This window comes from Pongo pygmaeus, chromosome 10 (genome assembly GCF_028885625.2).
Source record: "Pongo pygmaeus isolate AG05252 chromosome 10, NHGRI_mPonPyg2-v2.0_pri, whole genome shotgun sequence".
Classification (NCBI taxonomy): Eukaryota; Metazoa; Chordata; class Mammalia; order Primates; family Hominidae; genus Pongo; species Pongo pygmaeus.
The window spans coordinates 44,641,156-44,661,949 of NC_072383.2; the positions used below are offsets into that span (position 1 = coordinate 44,641,156).

General features: G+C 38.7%; 2 protein-coding genes across 7 annotated transcripts in view; one reads left to right on the forward strand and one right to left on the reverse strand.

Annotated features, from left to right (window-relative positions):
• Nucleotides 1-961: 961 nt before the first annotated feature.
• AMIGO2 (adhesion molecule with Ig like domain 2) lies at nt 962-4,250 on the reverse strand. 2 transcript variants are annotated; one of them, XM_054443804.2, is made up of 3 exons: nt 3,866-4,003; nt 3,552-3,658; nt 962-3,475 (listed from the first exon to the last, which is right to left on the reverse strand). In XM_054443804.2, exon 3 carries the CDS (start codon nt 3,410-3,412, stop codon nt 1,844-1,846), a length of 1,569 nt encoding a protein of 522 aa, XP_054299779.1. In that variant the 5' UTR covers nt 3,413-3,475; nt 3,552-3,658; nt 3,866-4,003; the 3' UTR covers nt 962-1,843. The 2 variants fall into 2 exon arrangements, with proteins under 2 accessions (XP_054299779.1, XP_054299776.1); XM_054443801.2 differs by lacking the exon at nt 3,552-3,658 and having other exon boundaries at nt 3,866-4,250.
• Nucleotides 3,869-20,794, forward strand: part of PCED1B (PC-esterase domain containing 1B) — a 154,299-nt gene continuing 137,373 nt past the window's right edge. For 2 of the 5 annotated variants that reach the window (XM_054443806.2, XM_054443808.2), the window contains exon 1: nt 3,966-4,129. The gene's annotated coding sequence lies outside the window, so the exon portion shown is untranslated. Of the gene's footprint in view, nt 4,130-20,794 lie in introns of all 5 variants that reach the window. The other 3 variants (XM_054443809.2, XM_063672697.1, XM_063672699.1) reach the window with 3 other exon arrangements.

A 20,794-nucleotide genomic window follows, 5' to 3' on the forward strand; every position in this document is an offset into this window, starting at 1 on the left:
CCAGTCTGCCACTGAAAGCCCCACATGGCACTTAGGGAGCTCTCGCCATGCATCCATTATTATCGTTATTACTATTATTATTCTGATTTGTTCACAGAAAAACATTACTACCAAAGTCAGTGGTTGATCTTCTATCCTTATCTACTTATCTGCAATATTTTTCACTGTTGCCCACTCCCATTCTTTAAAAATTATCTCCTTTCTTAGCCCCAGTACAATCAATCTTTGATTCTCCTTTGCAATGTTTTGATCACTTTTTTATGCCTATCCCTTGAAAATGAGTCATTTCTTTGGACCTCCGATCTTCACCAGGGAGAATGCTAAACTCCAGCTCTCCTTCTTTCCCTGCCACTGTTTGATCTTACACAGGTCGTATTTTCTCTGGGCCTCATTTGTCCCTGAGAAAAGAGAAGGAGCTGGAGTGATTATGTGGAATGTCTCTTCAAGCTGTACACTGCTATGCTAGTCATCTTAATCCCATTCCTGCATTCCTTCAGTATGTGGTAGAGTTTCAGAAAGCAAGTATAGGTCTGTGATGATGCTAATACCACCAAGAAATCATTCATTCCAGTATGGGGATAAACCTTAAACACCATCTGGTCTGAAACCTTTGTTTTACAGATGAGGGAACCTAGGTTCAGAGAGGGTACTTGATTGCCTCAAAGCAGAGACAAGATAATAAGGAGGTCTCCTGGGCTCTCACTTGTTGCAAAGTAAGAGTTTAAGTGTTTTCTGGATCTGGTTAAAGTGCATAATGATATCAGAGTAAAACGTCATACGGAAGGTATAAATTGATCTAGAACACATTAAAGCCTTCCCCTCCCCCTTTAAAAAAATCTACTTTACTATAAGAATTTTGGAGAGAGATCTGCTATCGGTGGTGCTTTATACAAAATAGCATAATCTGATAACATAAAACATTTTAGATTTGTGTTTTTAAATAGCCAAATAAAACAAAACATCAAGTCACAGATTACATATATTTACATTAATTCAAATGTCCAAAGCACAGTACAGTAGGGTCTATTTAATAGTTCACATAATTTAAGATTTACATATACACAAGCACATGAACCAATATTAGTTTGCTAGAACAAGGATTTAAGAAGTTACTCGGACATTTTGGTATTGACACTTACATATTTATGGCAACAAATTATGATGACTTTAAATTTTCAATGAGATCTTTTGTACAAGAACACAGAATGGGAAGAATGTACAAAATGAAAAGACAGGCGAACAAATGTACTTTCCTTGAACTATTTCTACAACACCATATAGGATGTGGCATTATCCAGTACATTTTATCAGTGTAGTCTATTCATTCTGGTCTGAAATGGTAATTTTGGCTGAATAATCCCCAAATCTAACTTTGCTTTAGGCTTTATAATTAATTGATGCTTGATTCTTCTTTCTACATCTTTTAAAAATGAAATTGGACACTAGTGTTTTTCTTTAAAATAACTCTGGTACTAGTAAGTCAGCAAAGTCTATTTTTGAAGGACACTAATACATAAAGTTTATTTTTTCTTTCAATATCCTAGACAAAGAGACAATGGGAGTCATATCACCTTTGGGCCTACTCTGAAATTACCAATAGTGCTAAAAGCTAAGATACTGTTATCTAGAACTTAAACTTTGGAAAACAACCCCATCTTTCTCTGGCACATTGAGGAACTAAAGTGCTTTACCTCATTTCCTACCAATCATTTTAAGAGACAATTTGGTTGTATTTCAAAGAACAAAACAACACAATTTCTGTCCTGCTGTTTATTTTGCAGACCACACACAAAGTTAAATATGAAGAGATTAAATTATGACATCATACAAATATAGGCACAAATTAAGTGGACGCCACAAAAGGTGTGTCAGAAAACACTGAATTGACTGAATCTGAGTCAGATTTCCCCCTCGTGGACTTTAGGATGCCCTCAGCTATCACTGCCTCGCTGGGAAAGAGCCTGACTTTCCCGTTCTGCCCTGCTGCAGTATCCTTCAGGGGTTCCAAAAACATCACTCTTTTACCTGCACCTGCCTTCCGTTCATCAGCGGAGGCATCACTAGCGGGGCCAGGACTGAGAATCGATGAATGGGCATTGCTTTGGTGTAGCATATTTTTCTGTCTCTTGGTTTTACACTTGCAGGGACATGGAGTCAGATAGAGGTACAAAAGTACCAAAACGATACTGGCCACGCAAGCAGCAAGAGTGGTAAAAGCTGTATTAAATGCCTCATGAGCATGGGATCTGCTTACAGTGACATTGCTCACATTTATTGTGACGTCCACAGTTTCATTTAACAGGCGTTGCTTATTCATTGCGATACAAGAATACACTCCAGCATCCTCAAAACGAGGGCTTTCTATAACCAGACTTCCATTGTGAAACACGTAAAAGTTTTCCATCTCTTTATCCGGCTCTAGCAGTCTGTTATCTGGACCCACCCAGATGAAATCGGTATTTGCATTACCTGTCTTGCTGTCACAGTGAACCATCAGTCTTTCCCCGACCTGAGCCTCATGAATAAAGCCAAGCGCACGAAAGGAACCATTGATGATGCTGTCAGAGCAATTCATAAAGTTATCCTGGAGCAGAAGTACCTGACGCGAGTGCCTGGAGTCAGACCACAGGCGACAAGTGTAATCGTTCTTAAAATCCATCACTGAGCTAAAATGCCTACGATACCAAAAGACCAGCAAGGAGTACAAGGAACAGTCACAGACAAATGGGTTTCCATGAAGGTAGATGCCTCTCAGCTGTTTTCCTGGCACTAAATTTATATGGTGCATTGGCATGGAAGGAATTCGGTTATAAGAAACATCTAAAAACATCAGTTCTGCCAGCTTGAACCTTCCAACATACAAATCCATCGGAAACTGTGTGAGAAAATTTCCACTTAAGTAGAGTTTCTGCAACTGGGAGAGCCCTCCAAACGCTGAAGGATCGAGATAGGATATGTGATTGTTGTAAAGCAGAAGCACTTCCAGAACCTTCAACTCTTGGAATACAGCATTTTTCACCGTCTTCAGCTTATTGGACGATAAGTCAAGACACTTCAAATTTGGAGTTGTGGAAAAACTGCCCGTGGAAATGCTGGTGATGTTGTTATGACGAAGAATTAGGGTGTTCAGCTTTGCAAACGATACTGGAATCCACTCAGAATCCAGAAGCCCAATTCTGTTATAACTCAGGTCCAGTCTCTTCATCAGTCTGAAAAGGTTCCCAGGCACCTTTGACAGGTTTTTGTTGGTGCAGCTGACGATGTCAGTGGCACAGATGCAAGCGGTGGGGCACACCCCAGAGGCACCAGGGCCCACAGTCACTGTGATCATCAGCAAACACAGCAGCTCCCTGCAGCCCGGTCTGACGACGGCTCCAAGCAGGGTGGGCAGAGTGTGTACACGTAACGACATTATGGTCGCCTCTGAGTCTCTTCCCGGTGTCTTTTCCACCGGCTCAGCCTCCCACCAGTGAACCTGGCAAACAATTAATATTTCAGAGGGAGTAAAAAGCAGAAACTGACTACCACTAGTTAACCCATAAGAGCCATACCTTACTTTCTTTCCAATAACTTTTGAAATGGGTTTTATTTCACAATAGGGAGCTCTGTGTTGCCTCTTCACTGTTAAATGTATTTTTTCCTCTTTCCTGGGTTAGTCCTGCTTATAAAAATTTACAGTCACATTCTCTCCATACAACCCACCGTCTCACCCACCATCAGAAACTCAATTTTTTCCTAAGGTGCATCCTGCGTTGTTGTTGTTGTTGTTTTAAACTCCCTCCAACAGACACAACTATACGCAAACGTAGGCTACAAACAATTAAACGGAAATACTTAGCAACCACCCATCCAGAAAAAAACTCACGGTGCTGGGGAGCCTCGCGGGCTCCGGGGAGGCTGCCTACGCAGTGCCTTCCGAAGGTCTGCGCGTCCGTCTGTCCGTGTCTGTCACTCTTGCACCTTCCGACTTCTTTTCCCTCTGGCTCCCGGCGGGCGGCAGCCTCCAGCCGGCTCTCAACTTTGAGGAGTTTCAAGCAGCCGCGGCGACAGCAGCAGCCCTGGACGCAGCAGCCAAGCTCTTCGCTGGCTCCCGGGGACTCTCCCGGACTCCTCTCATTGCAGGCTGAAGGTACCGCCTCGGCGCTCTGGCCGCCGTGTGCCCGCGCGCGGGACGCCCCGCTCCCGAAGCCGGGGCCGCGGGAGGGGGCGCAGGCAGCAGGGCGGCAGCGGGCGGCCCCGCCTCTCCGCACTCGGGAGGCTGTAGGACGCGGGGTTCCCGCGCGCCTGGGGCCGGGAGAGGGGCTAGGGGCCCGGTCCCACCCCTGCGCGTCCTGCCTCCTGCGGGGAGCAGCTCGGAGCCTGCGGGAGGGAGCAGGCTGGGCGCGTGGTGGGGGGCGCGCGATGCGGAGGGGGCGGCGGCGCAGCCAATCCGAGAGGCGGCCGGCGCCCCCTCATACCGCCCGGCGGCCTCGCCGCCTCCTCCCGCTTTCCTCCTCCAGCTCCCACCCGGACCTCTAGAACGGCCGCGCAGAGCGGGGAGGGGGCAGGGGTCCACACCAGAGGTCCAGACTCTCGTCCTAGGGTCAAGATGCCCAACCCACTCGCCTACCAATTACGTCCCTTCGTCCAGCTCCAAGCCGGGCGGTAATGGGGTCGAGGAAGGCTAAAGGGGACAGGCCTAGCCACCGAGGGAGGGGTCTCACCCTTGGAGAGCCACTTCGCGGCGGCAGCACAGGTTACGTCTCTCTCCCCACCCAGGCCAAGGAGTCCCCGGACCTCTTAGAGCTTTGCTTTGGGGCGAGGGCCAAGGAGGCTTTGCCTGCGCCAAGTGCAGTTGACTGTCTGGGTTTACAAAATAAACCCAGAAGCAGCCTGACGTCTCCGCTCGCTTCTGGGGAGGAGATCGCGGGGAGGGAAGTCGGGAACGTTTCCTCTCCACAGGGATCTCTGCTGGGAGGAAGTAACCGGGAAATCGCCGCGGGGACACCCCTCACCTCCCTGGGAAAGTTCTATCCCTTTCCTGACTCAGGAGGCGGCAACAGGGATGGTGTCCAATTCAAGAAGGAGGAGGGCAGAAAAGAAGGCTTGGAGCCGACCTTCCAGCTGGAATGCAAAGATAAGAGTATTAACCCAAATAATAATAATAATAATCCCAGAGCAGACCTTTTTTTCTTTTTCTTTTTTCTCTCTTCTCCTTCCCCTCTTCTCTCTCCGTCTCTCTCTCCCTCTCTCTCTTTTCTCTTTCGTTCTCTTTCTCTTTTTCTCTCTCTCTTTTCCTCTGTCTCTGTCCCCGCCACCTCCCCTTCTTTTGCAAGCGTGCTCGTGGCGCGTGCTGGACAGGGAAGTAAGGGACGTGTGCGCGGAGGCTCTTCATCCCTTCCAGAGATGCCGCGGCCGACCAGCGCGCTTTGGTTCAGCAGGCACAGAAGGTGCAAGCCGCACAAGGCCATTCAGAAATGAGGTGGAGGCTATGAGGCTGATGAGCTTTACGATTAAAAATCCATTTTTGTTTAATTCCAAGATAAGTTTTAACGATGGGATTTGAGTGAGTCAGATCGCCCATTTGCCCATTATATCCGGATTAAAAGAAATAAATTACTGCCTTGACAAAAGATGCCAACCACAGTGGAATGAAAAGCAACCAAATTGAGGAAACAGATGGGGCAGGATAGATAACTTGTAATATTACTTACAAATAAAAATGATGAGGACAACCAATTCTTCCTCCCCTCCCCCGCACACCTTTTCACTTGAGCAATCTTGAATTTAGTGAAAGTTGTTTCCTACGTGGTCCGTGAGTCATTGCTATGGTCAGGCAGATTTGTTAGACCAACGTCTAATTTAAATAGAATTGTTTGTGGAATAAAGCCGGGCTAGCACTAATAAATCTAGACATTTTCAGATGAGGATAACTTGATTCAGATTAATTTATTTCATGAAAAGTTGAATTTTATCATAAGAACGCAGCCTAAAATGCTTCATGCAAGCATTTCTTACTGTGCACTTTAAGGGGAGAGGCAGAAGTTGAGATTTTCTAGTATTAGGCCACACTTCCTGGGATTCTCAAAAAATTTGGTCTCCAGGCCTTCAATTTTATAGAGTTAGAATAGTTAATACAGAGGAATAGAATTAAAATCGCTCAGAGGAATATTTTTTAAATGACTAATAAATGACCAGGTTTTTGCAGGATTTTACTAATTAACGTCGTATTTTAAGGAAACCATGAAGGCAGAAGAAAGACCTGTATTTAATGCAAAAATAGTCTAAAAAGAATAAGCGATTCAAAAAGTGGAAACAGGAAGGTTATATTATTATAACTACAGGCATATTGTAGAAACATTATGCAGAGATTACACAGCAACAGTAAACTAAATGCACTCAAAATCCATAGACAAGGCTATTTATCCATTTGAAGACCTGATTTGGGGGATTTCACATGTTTGTGAAAGGGAAGAACGTTGTAAAACGATTGAGTTTACTAGCTGGGAGGAAAGAAAGATAAGAGTTGATCTTAAGGTATAAGATGTGACCTTATTTTGTGGAGGATAACATTTTTATCTTTCTAGCATCCCTTCTCCTTCTTCTAACAGATTCCCTCTTTCCACTAGAAGGTAAATTCCAAGAGGATAGCAGTTTTATCTGTTTGGGGTATTGCTGTATTCTCAGCTCTTAGAACCCTGCTTAACACATTCAATAAATTTTTGATAAATGAAGTGATGAATAGGGAACCTATTCAAAGTGGTTAAGGTAACGGTTTACCCCAACTGAATCTGCTGGTTGCTGTCCTGCCTTTTATGCTTTGAAAGCTTGTCTTAAAAACGAAGGAGAAGAAAGAGAAAGAGGAGTCTTGTAAATGTTATTTGAGTCCTGGATCTGGTAGTACCTGAAGGCCACTGCATACTTTTACTTCCTTTTTAATTATATTTTCCACCCCACCCCCCTTTTTTAGCTTAAATTATTTTGAGTTGTATATTGCTTGTAACGGACAGAGTACTAACACATGTAATGATGGTGATAATAAATATGTACTGAGCCATTATTATATGCCAGACATTGAGCTATGCGTTTTACATGCATTATTTCATTTATTGCTCACCACAGCCCTGTGACATTATATAATCCTATAACCCAGATGGTAAACAACTGTGTTCCAAATTATTTGAAAATGAAATGGGATGCAATTATCTCAAGGTTCTATTTGAAGGATTTAGATTAAACAGAAGAGAGACGTTTCTGCCAGGGTGGTTCCAACCTGGAATGGGTTGCCAAGACAGATGGTTGAGTTGCCTTCTCAGGAGTTTAAAATAGGATGCGATAGATAGTCCTCTGGCCTCTTCCACGTGACATAATACATTGGAATTTTTGACCATTCAGTAATGACTCCAAGGGATAGTAGAATGTGGCTTGACACTTGACATAATTCTGAATCTAGTATGCTGAGAAGGGTGTGTGGTCATGTGAGTGTCTAGCTGGGTTTGGAAATACTTTCTGCCTGAGGCAATAATTTGAGGTGATGAAATCACAGGAGTTCTAGCCCTGTAATTTCCACAATTTCTCAGGTTGTAATCAAAGATTTAAGGAATTAGAGATATGAGACAAGAAATTAATAGCGCATGTTTGATGATTCTAAGTCATTTTTACTAATAATTAACACTTCAATAGCACTTTATGTCCTAAGAAGGGCTTTCACATTCTTTATCTCCTTTGACTCTACCATGCGTCCTGTAGTCAGGTGGAATTTATACACTGGCAGATATCTTGTTGCCCCTTTTTTTGGCGTGAGGCACACTGGGTGTTCTTTGGAGATGGAGCTCACTGGGGTCACTGATTGCTGCATGCAGGAGCTTCCTGTGGAGTCTCATCACTCTGGCGGGCAGCACTCTTAATAGGATTTTTACAGTGTGACTTAGCTTGAACCCACAAGAAAAACATACCTTTGCCCAGCAACTATGGAAGTGCACTCAGCTCCTACAGCATCCTGTTCTTCTCTTGGCCTGCTCCAGTTGGTTTTTGTAAATTACTTAAGATTTTTTATAGAACCAGATCTCTCACACAATCCTGTGTCTTTCATTATATGGAGACACATTTTCAGGGAAAACTCAGACTCCAGCTCCTGTGCTTTCTGAACTCCAGGAGGCATGGGTCAGCTTGTGGCATGTTTCTCTGGACGCTCCCTTTACTTGGCTGGAAATGGGGGGATAGAATGGGAGTATTCTGCAGGAGGTACTGCATGTCCTCCCCAGGAAGAGCTCACAATGGGGCTACTCTTTAAGCAATCTCCACTCACTCATCTGGTTGTTCTGTCTCTTATCTTCATTGACATAGGCTAGACAGTTTTTTGTTTTTTAATTCACTTGAGATAAAATCCACATGACATAAAATTCACCATTTTAACCATTTTAAAGTGCGCAGTTCAGTGATTGTTTAATATACTCACAATACTGTGCAACCATCACCACTATCTTAATTATAGAATACAGATGCTCCTCAATTTACAATGGGATTACATTCCAAAAAAAAACTCAATAAATAAGTTAAAAGTGCATTTATTACACCAAATCTTCCGAACATCATAGTTTAGCCTAGCCTACCTTAAATGTGCGCAGAACACTTACACTAGCCTACAGTTGAGCAAAATCGTCTAACACAAAGTCTATTTTATGTTTAAAAAAAGTGTTGAATTGCTCATGGAATTCATTGAATACTATACTGAAAGTGAAAAACAGAATGATTGTATGGGTACTTGAAGTATGGTTTCTACTGAATGTGTATCACTTTTGCACCATTGTAAAGTTGAAACATCCTAAGGCAAACTGAACCATCGTAAGTCAGGGACTGTCTGTATTTTCATCACCCCAAAAAGAAGTCCTATGCCCATTAAGCAATTACTCCTATTTTCCTTTCTCTCAGCCCCTGGCAACCACTAATGTACTTTCTGTTTCTATGGATTTGCCTATTCTGGACATTTTATATAAATGGAATCATTCAATATGTGTCTTTTTGTGTCTGGCTTCTTTCACTTAGCGTGTTTTCTAGGTTTGGACGGGGATTTTTAGCTAAGGGTTGCAGAATCTGTTAGGATCACACTGTTGAAAGACCTGCATAGGTTAGCTGCACTTGAACTTAGAATGTGGTTGTGGGGACCAAAGTTCCATTTACCCAGAGTCTTGAATTATAAAAGTATTAAAACTCTGTGTGATTGCAGAAACCTACCAAAATTACAAGGTGAGGAGATTTAAGAGGTGATCTAAAATTTAGCTTCAGCAGAAACATTTAGGCTGGGCTCGGTGGCTCATGCCTGTAATCCCAGCACTTTGGGAGGCCGAGGCTAGTGAATCACTTGAGGTCAGGAGTTGGAGACCAGCCTGGCCAACATCTCTGCTGGTGAATCCCTGTCTCTAATGAAGTTACAAAAATTAGCCAGGCATGGCAGCACACGCCTGTAATCCCAGTTACTCAGGAGGCTGAGGCAGGAGAATCGCTTGAACCTGGGAGACAGAGGTTGCAGTGAGCGGAGATCACACTATTGCACTCCAGCCTGGGCGACAGAGCAAGACTCCGTCTCAAAACACAAAACAAAAAACCCATTTAACCTCTCCAGAAACCTCAAGAGTTAATTGAGGATGTAACAACTGACTATTTCTAAAGGTCCTTTCAGCTTCAAAAAATTAACTTGATTTTCTGATAACAATGTGTCCTCTGTTGCCCAAGTCCCGGGGACCCTAGGTTTTGTTTCTTCACCCGCCAGTTAGCACTGCCCTGGGCAGACGTCAGTCCCATTGCTACTTCAGGAAAAGTAACTTAAGGCGAGTTCTTTACAGTTGAGAGATCACTTTAATCTATTAAGTATTCTATTGTGATGGGTATCACATGTTCATTGCAGTATTTTGTTAATGTGCAACAGGGATGTGGGTAAATAAATTCGTGTACATCCATCTGGTATAATATACATTCTTACTGAAATAATGTGGCAGGGGACTATCTGGTGACAAAGCAAAAAAATTACAAAATGATATGGTTCCAGTTATTGTAAAAGAAAAAAAAATATGTATGTTAATTATATGGTATGCATAGATAATCAAATGAAAAATTATGTACCTGTGCCATAACAGTGTTTCTTTTAACATATTTCTTCTCTTTCCTTATCTGTATTCTATTATTCTAGAGTCCTTTGTGAGAAGAAAAAGTACAATGAAAACTTAATAGTTTTTAAAGTCATGTGCATCAATGTTTCTGCTTAATTTGGTTCCTACTTCAGAATCAACTACTGTACTTTCAGAGAGAAAAACCCTCTTGTGGCTTCTCAGGCATTAAGTGACTCAGACCTCCCCTGTTTGAGGCATGATAATTGCTGTCCTGCTTTAGCTCTGCATTGTTTATTTGGCAGATATTTACTGAGCATCCACTGTGTGCTAGGCGCTATTCTTTAGTCTGAGAATTATAGCCATGCATAAATGCTGCAATAGCCATACAAGTCTGACTAAAATTAGGCACATAATAGACATTTAAATATTTCTTATTGCCCAGTTGTCCACATTCTCACGTTTAGGGTTCAACAACCTTGGGTGTGATCAACTCCCAATAGCTGTGAGTCCTCCCCGATGGCACATTCTTAGTCCAGCCTTGGTGAAGGTGGCATGGTCCCCTGCCCACACTGCTTTTTGTTTTTCAATGAGAAATAAAAGTAAAAATAACAACTAAAAAGATTTTTCCTAATTCTTAAAGTACTGTACTATGTGCTTATTGTAAAAAAAAAAAAAAAAAAAAAAAAAAGTTACAGGAAAAAGAATCAAAGAATGCCATTTACAATCTCACTGGTAAGTTACAATTTCTGCTCAAAGAATAAATCCATTGAAATGAGGAACCTGAGAAGTTTGCAAAAGGAGGATCTTTTTTCTTTGTCATAATTATATAATGAGAGAAACAAGCAAACCTCTTTTTAAATACTTTAACATTCTCAGCTTTAGGAATAAAATAAGCAGATGAAAATTTGCTTTAAAAAACTCAGTGTGTCAAAACTATGCATCTAGCATTATAGTTATATCTTGAGATTTTGGTCATAAATGGCAGGTGCTCTAGTTTTTATTTTGCTCATTGTTAGCCTGAAGAGATCATCTGATTGAATTCTCAAACGCTATTATATCCCTCAAAACTGGGGTTAATTTTGCCTCTCTGATAAATATGGATAATATTTAACAAACCCAGTTTAGAGAACTATATGAAGCATTCAGAGTCCTATTTTATGCCCTTTAAAAAAATTTGATTTCCTGTAGCAGTAACTAATTTATCATAGCTTTATAAAGGGAATCTAATTATTCAAAGTAATATCTAATTTGAAGCAGCCATTATTCACCAACCAATGTTAACACTAAACAAAATAAAATTGAGAGAGAAAAGAATCAACTCTCTCCATTATACAGTCAGCACTATTGCAAATACTTATTCAATTATTTTCAGCAAACACAAGGCCCTCTGTGGTATTTGCCCCATGGGTAATATTCTCTGGAACTCTGACCTTTCAGTTTGTGACAGTGAAAAGAAACATCACATTAATATAGGAGAAGACAGAAGGACCTCTCGAAAGACCCAAGAAAGTGGTCTTGATAATAAGACCTACCACTTATTATATTCTCACCATATACCAGGCTTCTCATTTAATTCTTATAAAGGGCTACAGAGATGGGCATTAGCATCCCCATTTTCTAATGAGGGCCATGGGGCTTTGTTGGTTTATATAACTTGCCCAATATTAGTGGTAGAAGCAGATTTCTCGCAGAAGTCTGCCTTGCTCTGGATTGATGCTTAACAATTAGTTCTAATGCTTCCCATTTAGGGAGTAGCAAGGTCAGCCATAATTTAAATTCCATTCAGCAAATATTGTTAGTCCTGGCCACACTCCCAGGGCCGTGATATGGTTGCTCTCCTCTAGGAATTTGTAGTATTATTAGAAATAATTATAGGATATAAGGTGGTATAGAATTCAATTCCAAATTGGATAAAACCATGAGCCAAAGTATTTGCAACAGAAAATGTATACTTTGGGCGTTCAAAAATTCCAAATATTCCAATTCAGAATTTTAGATCTTACTCATTTTATTGGAAAAGTATCTGATTCAACAAAGTAAATTGTATGCAAATAAAAATATAATCTGGGGAAAACCATTAAACGGTCAGAGAAGAAAATTGTCTTAGAATTAAGCAGTACTAACATGAATCCCTATCAGTCATCTTATCTGTGGCACTCACAATAAAGAATTATAAGCAAGGAAAGTAGTGTCTCTCTCCTGCACATACCAAGGAACTGAAACACCTTCTAATTAAATGCCAAATAGAGTATTGAATAAAGAATCAAATCCCTGGATTTTGTTCCAGAACATCCGTTTATTAACTATATAACCCTAGGTAAATGACTCAACCTTTTGGATTCTCAGCTTCCCCATTTGTAAGATGGAAATGCAGTACTAATATGTACACTTTAATTTCACAAAGTTGACTGAGATGAAACATGTAAAAAGTGCTTTGGTGAACTATAAAGCTGTAAAAGAGTACTTGCCTTATTGCCTTTGTGCCTTGGATGTGGTCTGACGCAGCACAGATGTTTAACAAATGTTTGTTGAACCTAATGGCTAGGTTTATGTGCAAAATAAACAGAGCTGGAGAGGTGTCTCAACACAATGATGTTTGTACTAATTATGTGGCTCCCCCGAGCCTGGCTGTACCAGAGTCCAGCAGGTCCTCATTTCGCTCAGCTCTGCCTTACTCTCCATGGTGCTCTCTCTCAGCTGCTGCAGACTGGGATGAGTCCACTGGTCTGCATGCTTAGGCTTCTCAAAACCCCTGGGAACTTGAAGGTGGCATGTTGTGGGGAGCAACCTCAGTGACCTTTAGTAGAGAGTGAGGATCAGCAATCTCAAAACACACTGGAGAGTACCCAAAGGGGTTTTGAACTACAGGGAAAGCAAAATAAATAAATAATAATAATAATCACTTTCTCCAGAGAGCAGTTTTGACATGCTGCTACTTGCCTCTTGCATTGTGATAAAAATACATGGTAGGAAATCAATGTAGGTTTCCTTGGCAGCTGTTGTATAGAAGAGGTCAGGTGCAAATCTGAACAAGTTGCTGAAGGATGAGTCTGCTCACAGATGTTTCCTACTTCATGGAAACAGCCAAATGATAGAAAACATGCTTAACATGACGATTGTTCATATTTATCTCAAAGTAAAATTTTCCATTCACTCAATATTTATTAGAACTACTGGATTTCTAAATTCCTTTTGTCTCAATTTCCTTTCCTGGGAAGGCTCTGAGAACCTTGGCTCCTTGGCTGTATTTTTAGAAACAGAATATGCATTGCCCCAATGAACATTAATATGTTTGTTTGTAGGGGTACCTGGATGCAAGATAGGCAATAGGGTCTTCAGACAGGGCCATCTTTATAACATTGACTTAGCCCAGCTTGACAGGTCCAGAAACTTGATATTTTTGGTGTCCCAGGGCTAATTTTACACATGGAGAGGGACTTAAAATATAAACCAAAAGGCCAGGTGTGGTGGCTCACGCCTGTAATCCCAGCACTTTGGGAGGCCAAGGCAGGCGGATCATGAGGTCAGGAGATCGAGACCATCCTGGCTAACATGGTGAAACCCATCTCTACTAAAAATATGAAAACAAAAAATTAACAGGGCGTAGTGGCGGGCGCCTGTAGTCCTAGCTACTTGGGAGGCTGAGGCAGAAGAATAGCATGAACCCGGGTGACGGGGCTTGCAATGAGCTGAGATCACACCACTGAACTCCAGCCTGGGTGACAGAGCAAGACTCCATCTCCAAAAAAAAAAAAAAATATGTATATATATATATATATATACCAAAAAACATACCTACCTATCTGGCATTTATTTTCTGGCTGCAAGAGAGCTTTGGGAAGCCAAGTTTATAATCACAAATATGTTTGGTGAATGTGAAATAATAAAGAAGAGTAATTCATTTGATGACTTGAATGTTTAGTGGTATCAAGCTATTGTGCATGACAAATCCATTGTCACAAGAGAGATATGTTTGCCAATAAGACCAAATATTTAGATGGGCTGGATAAGACACTGTCATCCCCAGGCAGAAGGCACGAAGCAGTTAATCAGTGAACTCTCTCTTTTTTTGAGACAGAGTCTTGGTGTGTCGCCCAGGCTGGAGTGCAGTGGCATGATCTTGGCTCACTGCAATCTCTGCCTCCCAGGTTCAAGTGATTCTCCTGCCTCAACCTCCCAAGTAGCTGGGATTACAGGCACACACACCATGCCCAGCTGATTTTTGTATTTTCAGCAGAGACAGGGTTTCACCATGTTGGCCAGGCTGGTCTCAAACCCCTGACCTCAAGTGATCCACCAACCTCGGCTTCCCAAAGTGCTGGGATTACAGGCGTGAACCACAGCAGTGGGCCTGAAGTCTTAATATACAGGAAATACAATGGCCTCATTATTCTGCTCAAATCAGAAAATTGCCCTTTCTATTAAAGATGATCTCTCCCTATTCCGTTATCAGCCCAATAACAGAGAATGCAAAGACAATACATCATAAGTATGGTAGAATGGTGATCACACACAAGAGAGGCAAATGGACAAAGAACAGAAAGACATTATCAGACAGCTGAGGAGCCACGTGGAGAAAAAAGCCAGTGCCCAGAAGAATGTCATGAGATGCAGGCATTTTGCAGAGCCTCAATAAAATCAATATAAATGTGTATATCAAATGTGAACTAAACAATTACATAAGCAGAAGTTAAGTTCTGTCCAATCCTTCTGATGGAATACAAAATTCCAGCAAAGACAATCATGAGGCAAGAATCATGTGCCATGCATAGAACCGGAGTACCAGAGTAAAGGCAACCACACCCTTGTAACCATCACCCAAATCAAGAAACAGGACATTACCAGCTCTCCAAAAATTCCCTCTGTTCCCTTCTAGTCACTAATTTCCCAATGTTAACCACTCTGCTGACAGATATCTAACAACATAGATTAGCTCACCTGTTTTTATACTTTGTATAAATGGAATATATACTTTTTTGTGTCTGGTTTCTACTGCTCATCTTTATGTTGGAGAGATTCATCCATACTTTTGTATGTAGTTGTAAATCATTCTCACTGCTACTGATATAGCCCAAATTCTGTGGCTATATCACAATTGGTTTAACTATTTTGTTGTTCATGGGCCGTTTTGTTGGAACAACATTGGAATATTTGGAACATTGTTCCACAAATTGAAACAACCATTCGTTCCAACAATCCAACAAATGGTTGTTCCAATTTTTGTCTACTAACAAGTACTGTTGCAATGAACGTTCTGTTCCCCCCAAATTCCCCCCCATTCAAATTCTTTTGGTGAACATGTGCATACATTTCTAGTAGGTGTATGCCTTGAAATCTGTTTGATGGGTTACAGGTTATGCATATGTTCAACTCTAGTAGTAACTCCCACTTCTCCAAAGTGGTTGTACCAATTTATTATCCCACAAGTGGTATATGATAATTCTTAGTCCTTCACGTCCTTGTCAACACTTATTATTTTCCATCTTTTTCATCTTAGCCATTTTCGTGGATAGCAAGTGTTATTTTATTATGGTTTTAATTTGCATTTCCCTGAGAATTAATAAACAATTTTCTGTATGTTTATTTACACATCCTCTTTTATGAGACTTTTGCCCATTATGCTGTTGAGTTGTTCAACTTTTTCTTATTGACTTGTAGGTGTTCTTTATGCATTCTACATTTGTTTTTTTTAATCATATATATGTGTGTTTGCATTGGATATAAATTAATATATGTTAATATTTTTCTCTCACCTTGTGGCTTGCCTTTTCACTCAATTTGGGGGAACAGAAGTTTTTAGTTTTAATGTAGCCAAGTTTATCACATTTTTTCCTTTTATGATTAATGCTTTTTCATTTGCTTATTTTCTATTTAACAAAGCATTGCTGACTCCAAGGTCATGAAGATATTCTACTCTAGAAGTTTTATTATTTCATCTTTCAATTATTTCTGCAATCCATCTTGTATTGACTCTTGTGTGTAACGTGAAATAAACATTAGAATACCTTTTTTTCCACTTGAATGTTGAATTGACACAGCACAGTTTATCTAAAAGATTATCCTTTTTCCTACTGCATTGCAGGATCACCTTTATCATAAATCATGCCATCATATATGTGCAGATCTACTTCTGGATTCCCTGTTGTGTTTCATTGGACAGTTATCTGTTCTTGCACCAGTACCACACAGTTTTGATTGTCATAACTTTATAATAATAGTTTCTGATATCTCATAGTATAAGTCCTCTATATTTATTCTTCAAGAATACCTTGGTGATTCCCAGCTTTTACATTTTATATGAATTTTAGGAAAACTTGTCAATTTCTAGAAAAAGAAGAACCTGTAGCTTAGATTTTGACCAAAATTGCATGGATGAATGTATGTATTTGGAGAGAACTAACATCTTTACAATATTGAGTCTTCCAATTATAATGATGCATATACTTCCACTTATTTAGCTCTCCTTTAATTTTTCTCAATAATATTTTAGTTTTCAGTTAGAGATCTTGCACATCTTTAATTAGATTTATTTCTAGGTGTTTGAATTTTTTGATGCTATTGTAAATATGTTTTATTTTCTATTTGTTTATTGCCAATATATACAAATGCAACTAGTTTTTATATGTTGACTGTATATCCAGTTCCCTTCCTATATTCTCTTATTAATTCTAAGAATTTGTCCTTAGATTCTCTAGAAATTTTGAATGTGCCTGTTCTTATTGTCTGGAAATGACAATTTTATTTCTTGCTTTCCAATCTCCATGACATTTATTTCTTTCTCTGACCTTTTGCATTGTCTAGACCTCCTTCTACAATGTTAGACTGAAATGGTGACAGTGGTCATTATTGACCCAGTTCCAATCTTATGGGGAAGTTTTCAATATACTACCATTGAGAATGATGTTTGCTATGGATATTTTGTAGATATTCTTTATGAGATTAAGAAAGTTCTGTTCTTAATTGATTACATGTTTTCATCACAAATGGATGTTGAATTTATCAAATGCTTTTTCTGCCTTTGAGGTGATCGTATGATTTTACTCCTTTTTATGTTAATGTGGTGAATTATGTTTATGATTTTTGAATGGTAAGCCACACTTGCACACTTGGACTAAACTTGCACTCCATTTACTGTATCAATGGATTTGGCTTCCTAATATTTTGTTAAGAATTTTTAAGTAATGTTTATGAGAAAGATGGGCTTGCAATTTTCTTTCTCACAATCCTTGTCAGGGTTTAAAAATCAAGTTTATGCTATTACAATTTTTTTTAAGTCTGGAAAGCTCACCTTCTGTTTCTGTGTTCTGGAAGAATTATACAAGACAGCTGTTAATTTTTCCTTAAGTATTTGGAGGAATTCACTGATAAACTATCTGAGCCCAGGCTTTTCTTTTTTAAAATGATGGGCTTAATTTTTAAAAAATACATCCTAAATTATTGATATTTTCATCCCTTCTCCTGTCAGTCTTGGTAAATTGTATTTTCAAAGAGTTTGTCTATTTCATCCGAATTGTCAAATTTATCAGCATAAAGTTGTTTTAAGTTTCCTTTTATTGTCCTTTTGATGCTTATATGATCTATAGTGATATCTCCTTTTCCATTGCTGTTGTTGCAAATTTGTTTTCTCTATTTTTTTTTTTTTTTGATCAGTCTTCTTTAGATTTTGATGTTTTTAAACAACTGACTTTGGCTTTATTGTCTTTCTTATATGTTTGATTTTTATTTCCTTGGTTTTTGCTTTTATCTTTATCATTTCTTTTTGTAAGTTTGATTCCTGCTCTCTCTCTACTTTCTTGAAATTAACACTTAGATCATTGATTTTCAGGCTTTTTCCATTCTAATATGGAATATAAGACTATATATTTCCTTCTAAGCACCATTTTAGTTTTTTCACATGATTTTTCAAATGTAATTTTTATTATTTAAGTTTAAAAACTAATTTCTGTTTTTTTTCTTTATCCCATGGATTATTTAGAGTATATTGCTTAATTTTGAGCACTTGGGTTTTTCCTATTGTTGTTATTGATCTTTAGCTTAACTTCCATTGTGGTCAGAGAAGACATTCTGAAAGATGTCAATATTTTGAAATTGTTGAGACTTTTTTCTTGTTATGATATATTGATTCTGATAAATGTTCTTATGTTCTCTGTATACTTGAAGTGAATATGAAGTGGTCATTAGGTACCATTTTGCATACATGGCATTAGATTACATATGTTAACTGTGCTGTTTATATCTTCTATATCCTTACTGATTTTTTTATTTTTCACTTTTTCTGCTACGTGTTTGAAAGAGATGCACTAATGCCTCCCACTGTGAGTGCTGATTTGTACATTTTTTTCTCATTGTTCTGTCCATTTTTGTTTAGCTTATTTTGAAGCTATATTATTAGGTGCACAGAGATTTGGGATTGTACTCATTTCCTATTGGACTTATTTATTTATAATTATGAACTGTCTCACTTTATCTCTAATAATGTTTCTTGCCTTAAAGTTCACATTGTCTGATATTAGTATAGCTAGACAGCTTTAGGAGCAGGGGCAGGTTTGTGTTTGCATGATATATTTGGCTTTCCTTTCACATTAAACATTTCTTTTTATTAGATTTGAAGATTTGGGTTTGTTTTTTATCTAATCTGACAGTATTTTACTTCAAATTTAGCTTATTTACATTCAATTTAATCACTGACATCATTGGGCTTATAGCTACCATCTTATTTTTCATTTTCTATTAAGCTCTTTTCTTTTATATTCCTTTTGTTGTCATTTTATGTTCTTTTTTCACCCTCTCTTTCCTCTATTTTTTTTAATTATTCAATGATTTCATTTTAAAAACTTGCAAGTTTTACTTCTTTAATTCTAATAGTAACTATCCTAGAGACAGCAATATATATCCTTGATTTATTACAGAATTATACAAATTATTTTTGCCACTCCTCTGATACTATTAGACCCTTAGACCTTTTAAATGATTTATCCCTCCTGATTTTGTTCTTTTTGCCACACATCTTAGTTCTATATATATTTTATACTACAAAGGACGTTATAATTGCTGTCTTTTATAATCAATAGTGACTTACAAATATCCATGTTTACCTTCACCAATGTTTTTTATTCCTTCCTTCATTTCCATATTTTTCTGTCTGGGATTCTCTTTTCTTTCTCTCTCTCTGTTTCTCTCTCTCTCTCTCTCTTTTTTTTTTTTCTTTTTTTGAGGCAGGTGTCTCACGCTTTGTCACACAAGCTGGAATGGAGTGGTGTGATCATGGCTCACTGCGGCCTCAACCTCCTGGGCTCAAGCAATCCTCCCTCCTCAGCTTCCTGAGTAGCTGGGACTACTGGTGTGTGCCACTGTGCCCACTATATATATATATATATATATATATATATATATATATATATATATATTTTTTTTTTTTTTTTTTTTTTTTTTTTTTTTTTTTGTAGAGACAAGGTCTTGCTTTGTTGCCTAGGCTGAGATTATTTTCCTTCTGCCTGAAGAACATCCTTTAGTTTTCCTGAAAACATCTTTATTCTACTTTCATATTTGAAGGATATGATTGCAAGATATAATTCTAGGCTGGCAATTATTTTCTTTAAGCTCTTAAAGTTGACAATATTGTCTTCTCGCATCTATAATTTATGTTGATAAATCAACTGTGAATCTTATTGTTGCTTCCTTGAAGCTAATTTCTTTTTTTTCTTCTGGCTGCTTTTATGATTTTTCTCTTTATCTTTGGTTTTCAACAGTTTGACTATGATGTGGTTAGCTACAGTTTTCTTTGTTTATCTTGCTCCTTGTTCTTACATCAATACATAGACATTCTTATCCATTATCTCTTTGAATATTGCTTCTCCTCTATTCTCTCTCTCCTTTTTGGAACTCCAATTATATATATGTGAAAAGTTTCATATGTATCTTGTTCTTGCCATTGTTTCCATTCTTTTTTCTCTTCCTGCTTCAGGAGTAGATACTTTCTATTTATCTAGTTTCCAGCTCATTGATCCAGCCCATTATTCACTAATTATGCTGTGTGTCATCCACTGTAAACTTATCCATTTGAATTCCTAATTTCAAATATTTTTTCAATGTTTAGAGTTCTAAAATATACATGGGATTTTTTCACAGATTCCAACCTTCTAGTGAAATTCTCCTTTTTATTCATCATTTCACTATTTATTTTTCATGTTAATCATAAGTATTATAAATTCCTTTTCTGGTAACTCCAATTTTTGGCTCATTTGTGGGTCAGACAGATCTGAGAAGCTTGGTTTTTTTACTCTGTCTCAGGTACTTTATATTTAGTGTTTACATTCCTAGCCAGAGAAGCATTTATATAAACACTGTCTACATTTAATGACTCAGTTTAAGAAAATGCTTACAATAATTGAAGTCTCCTTGTTTCTGAACCAAGTTTTATATCAGAAGACCACATCCTCATCTCGGGGAGAAGAGCGAAGAGAGTCAGTGTCTAAGCATTCCTGAGCACTACGCCTGTGCTTCAGTGTTCCAGCCCCATGGAAAACCCATTTCTGTACAGTATCATATCCCATAGTTAATCATACTTTTAGATTTTTTAGGAATATTTTAGTGTCATTGCTATTTAGAGATTATCTGTATCTTATATTACATATTAGATAAACATGCTCTGATAATATAAATGTTATTTGAGCTAATTAGATAAACTTTGATTTCAATAATTGTTCGTC

What these genes read in the sequence shown, in the direction of transcription:
- AMIGO2 (XM_054443801.2), bottom strand. Translation starts at nt 3,412, where the DNA reads ATGTCGTTACGTGTACACACTCTGCCCACCCTGCTTGGAGCCGTCGTC.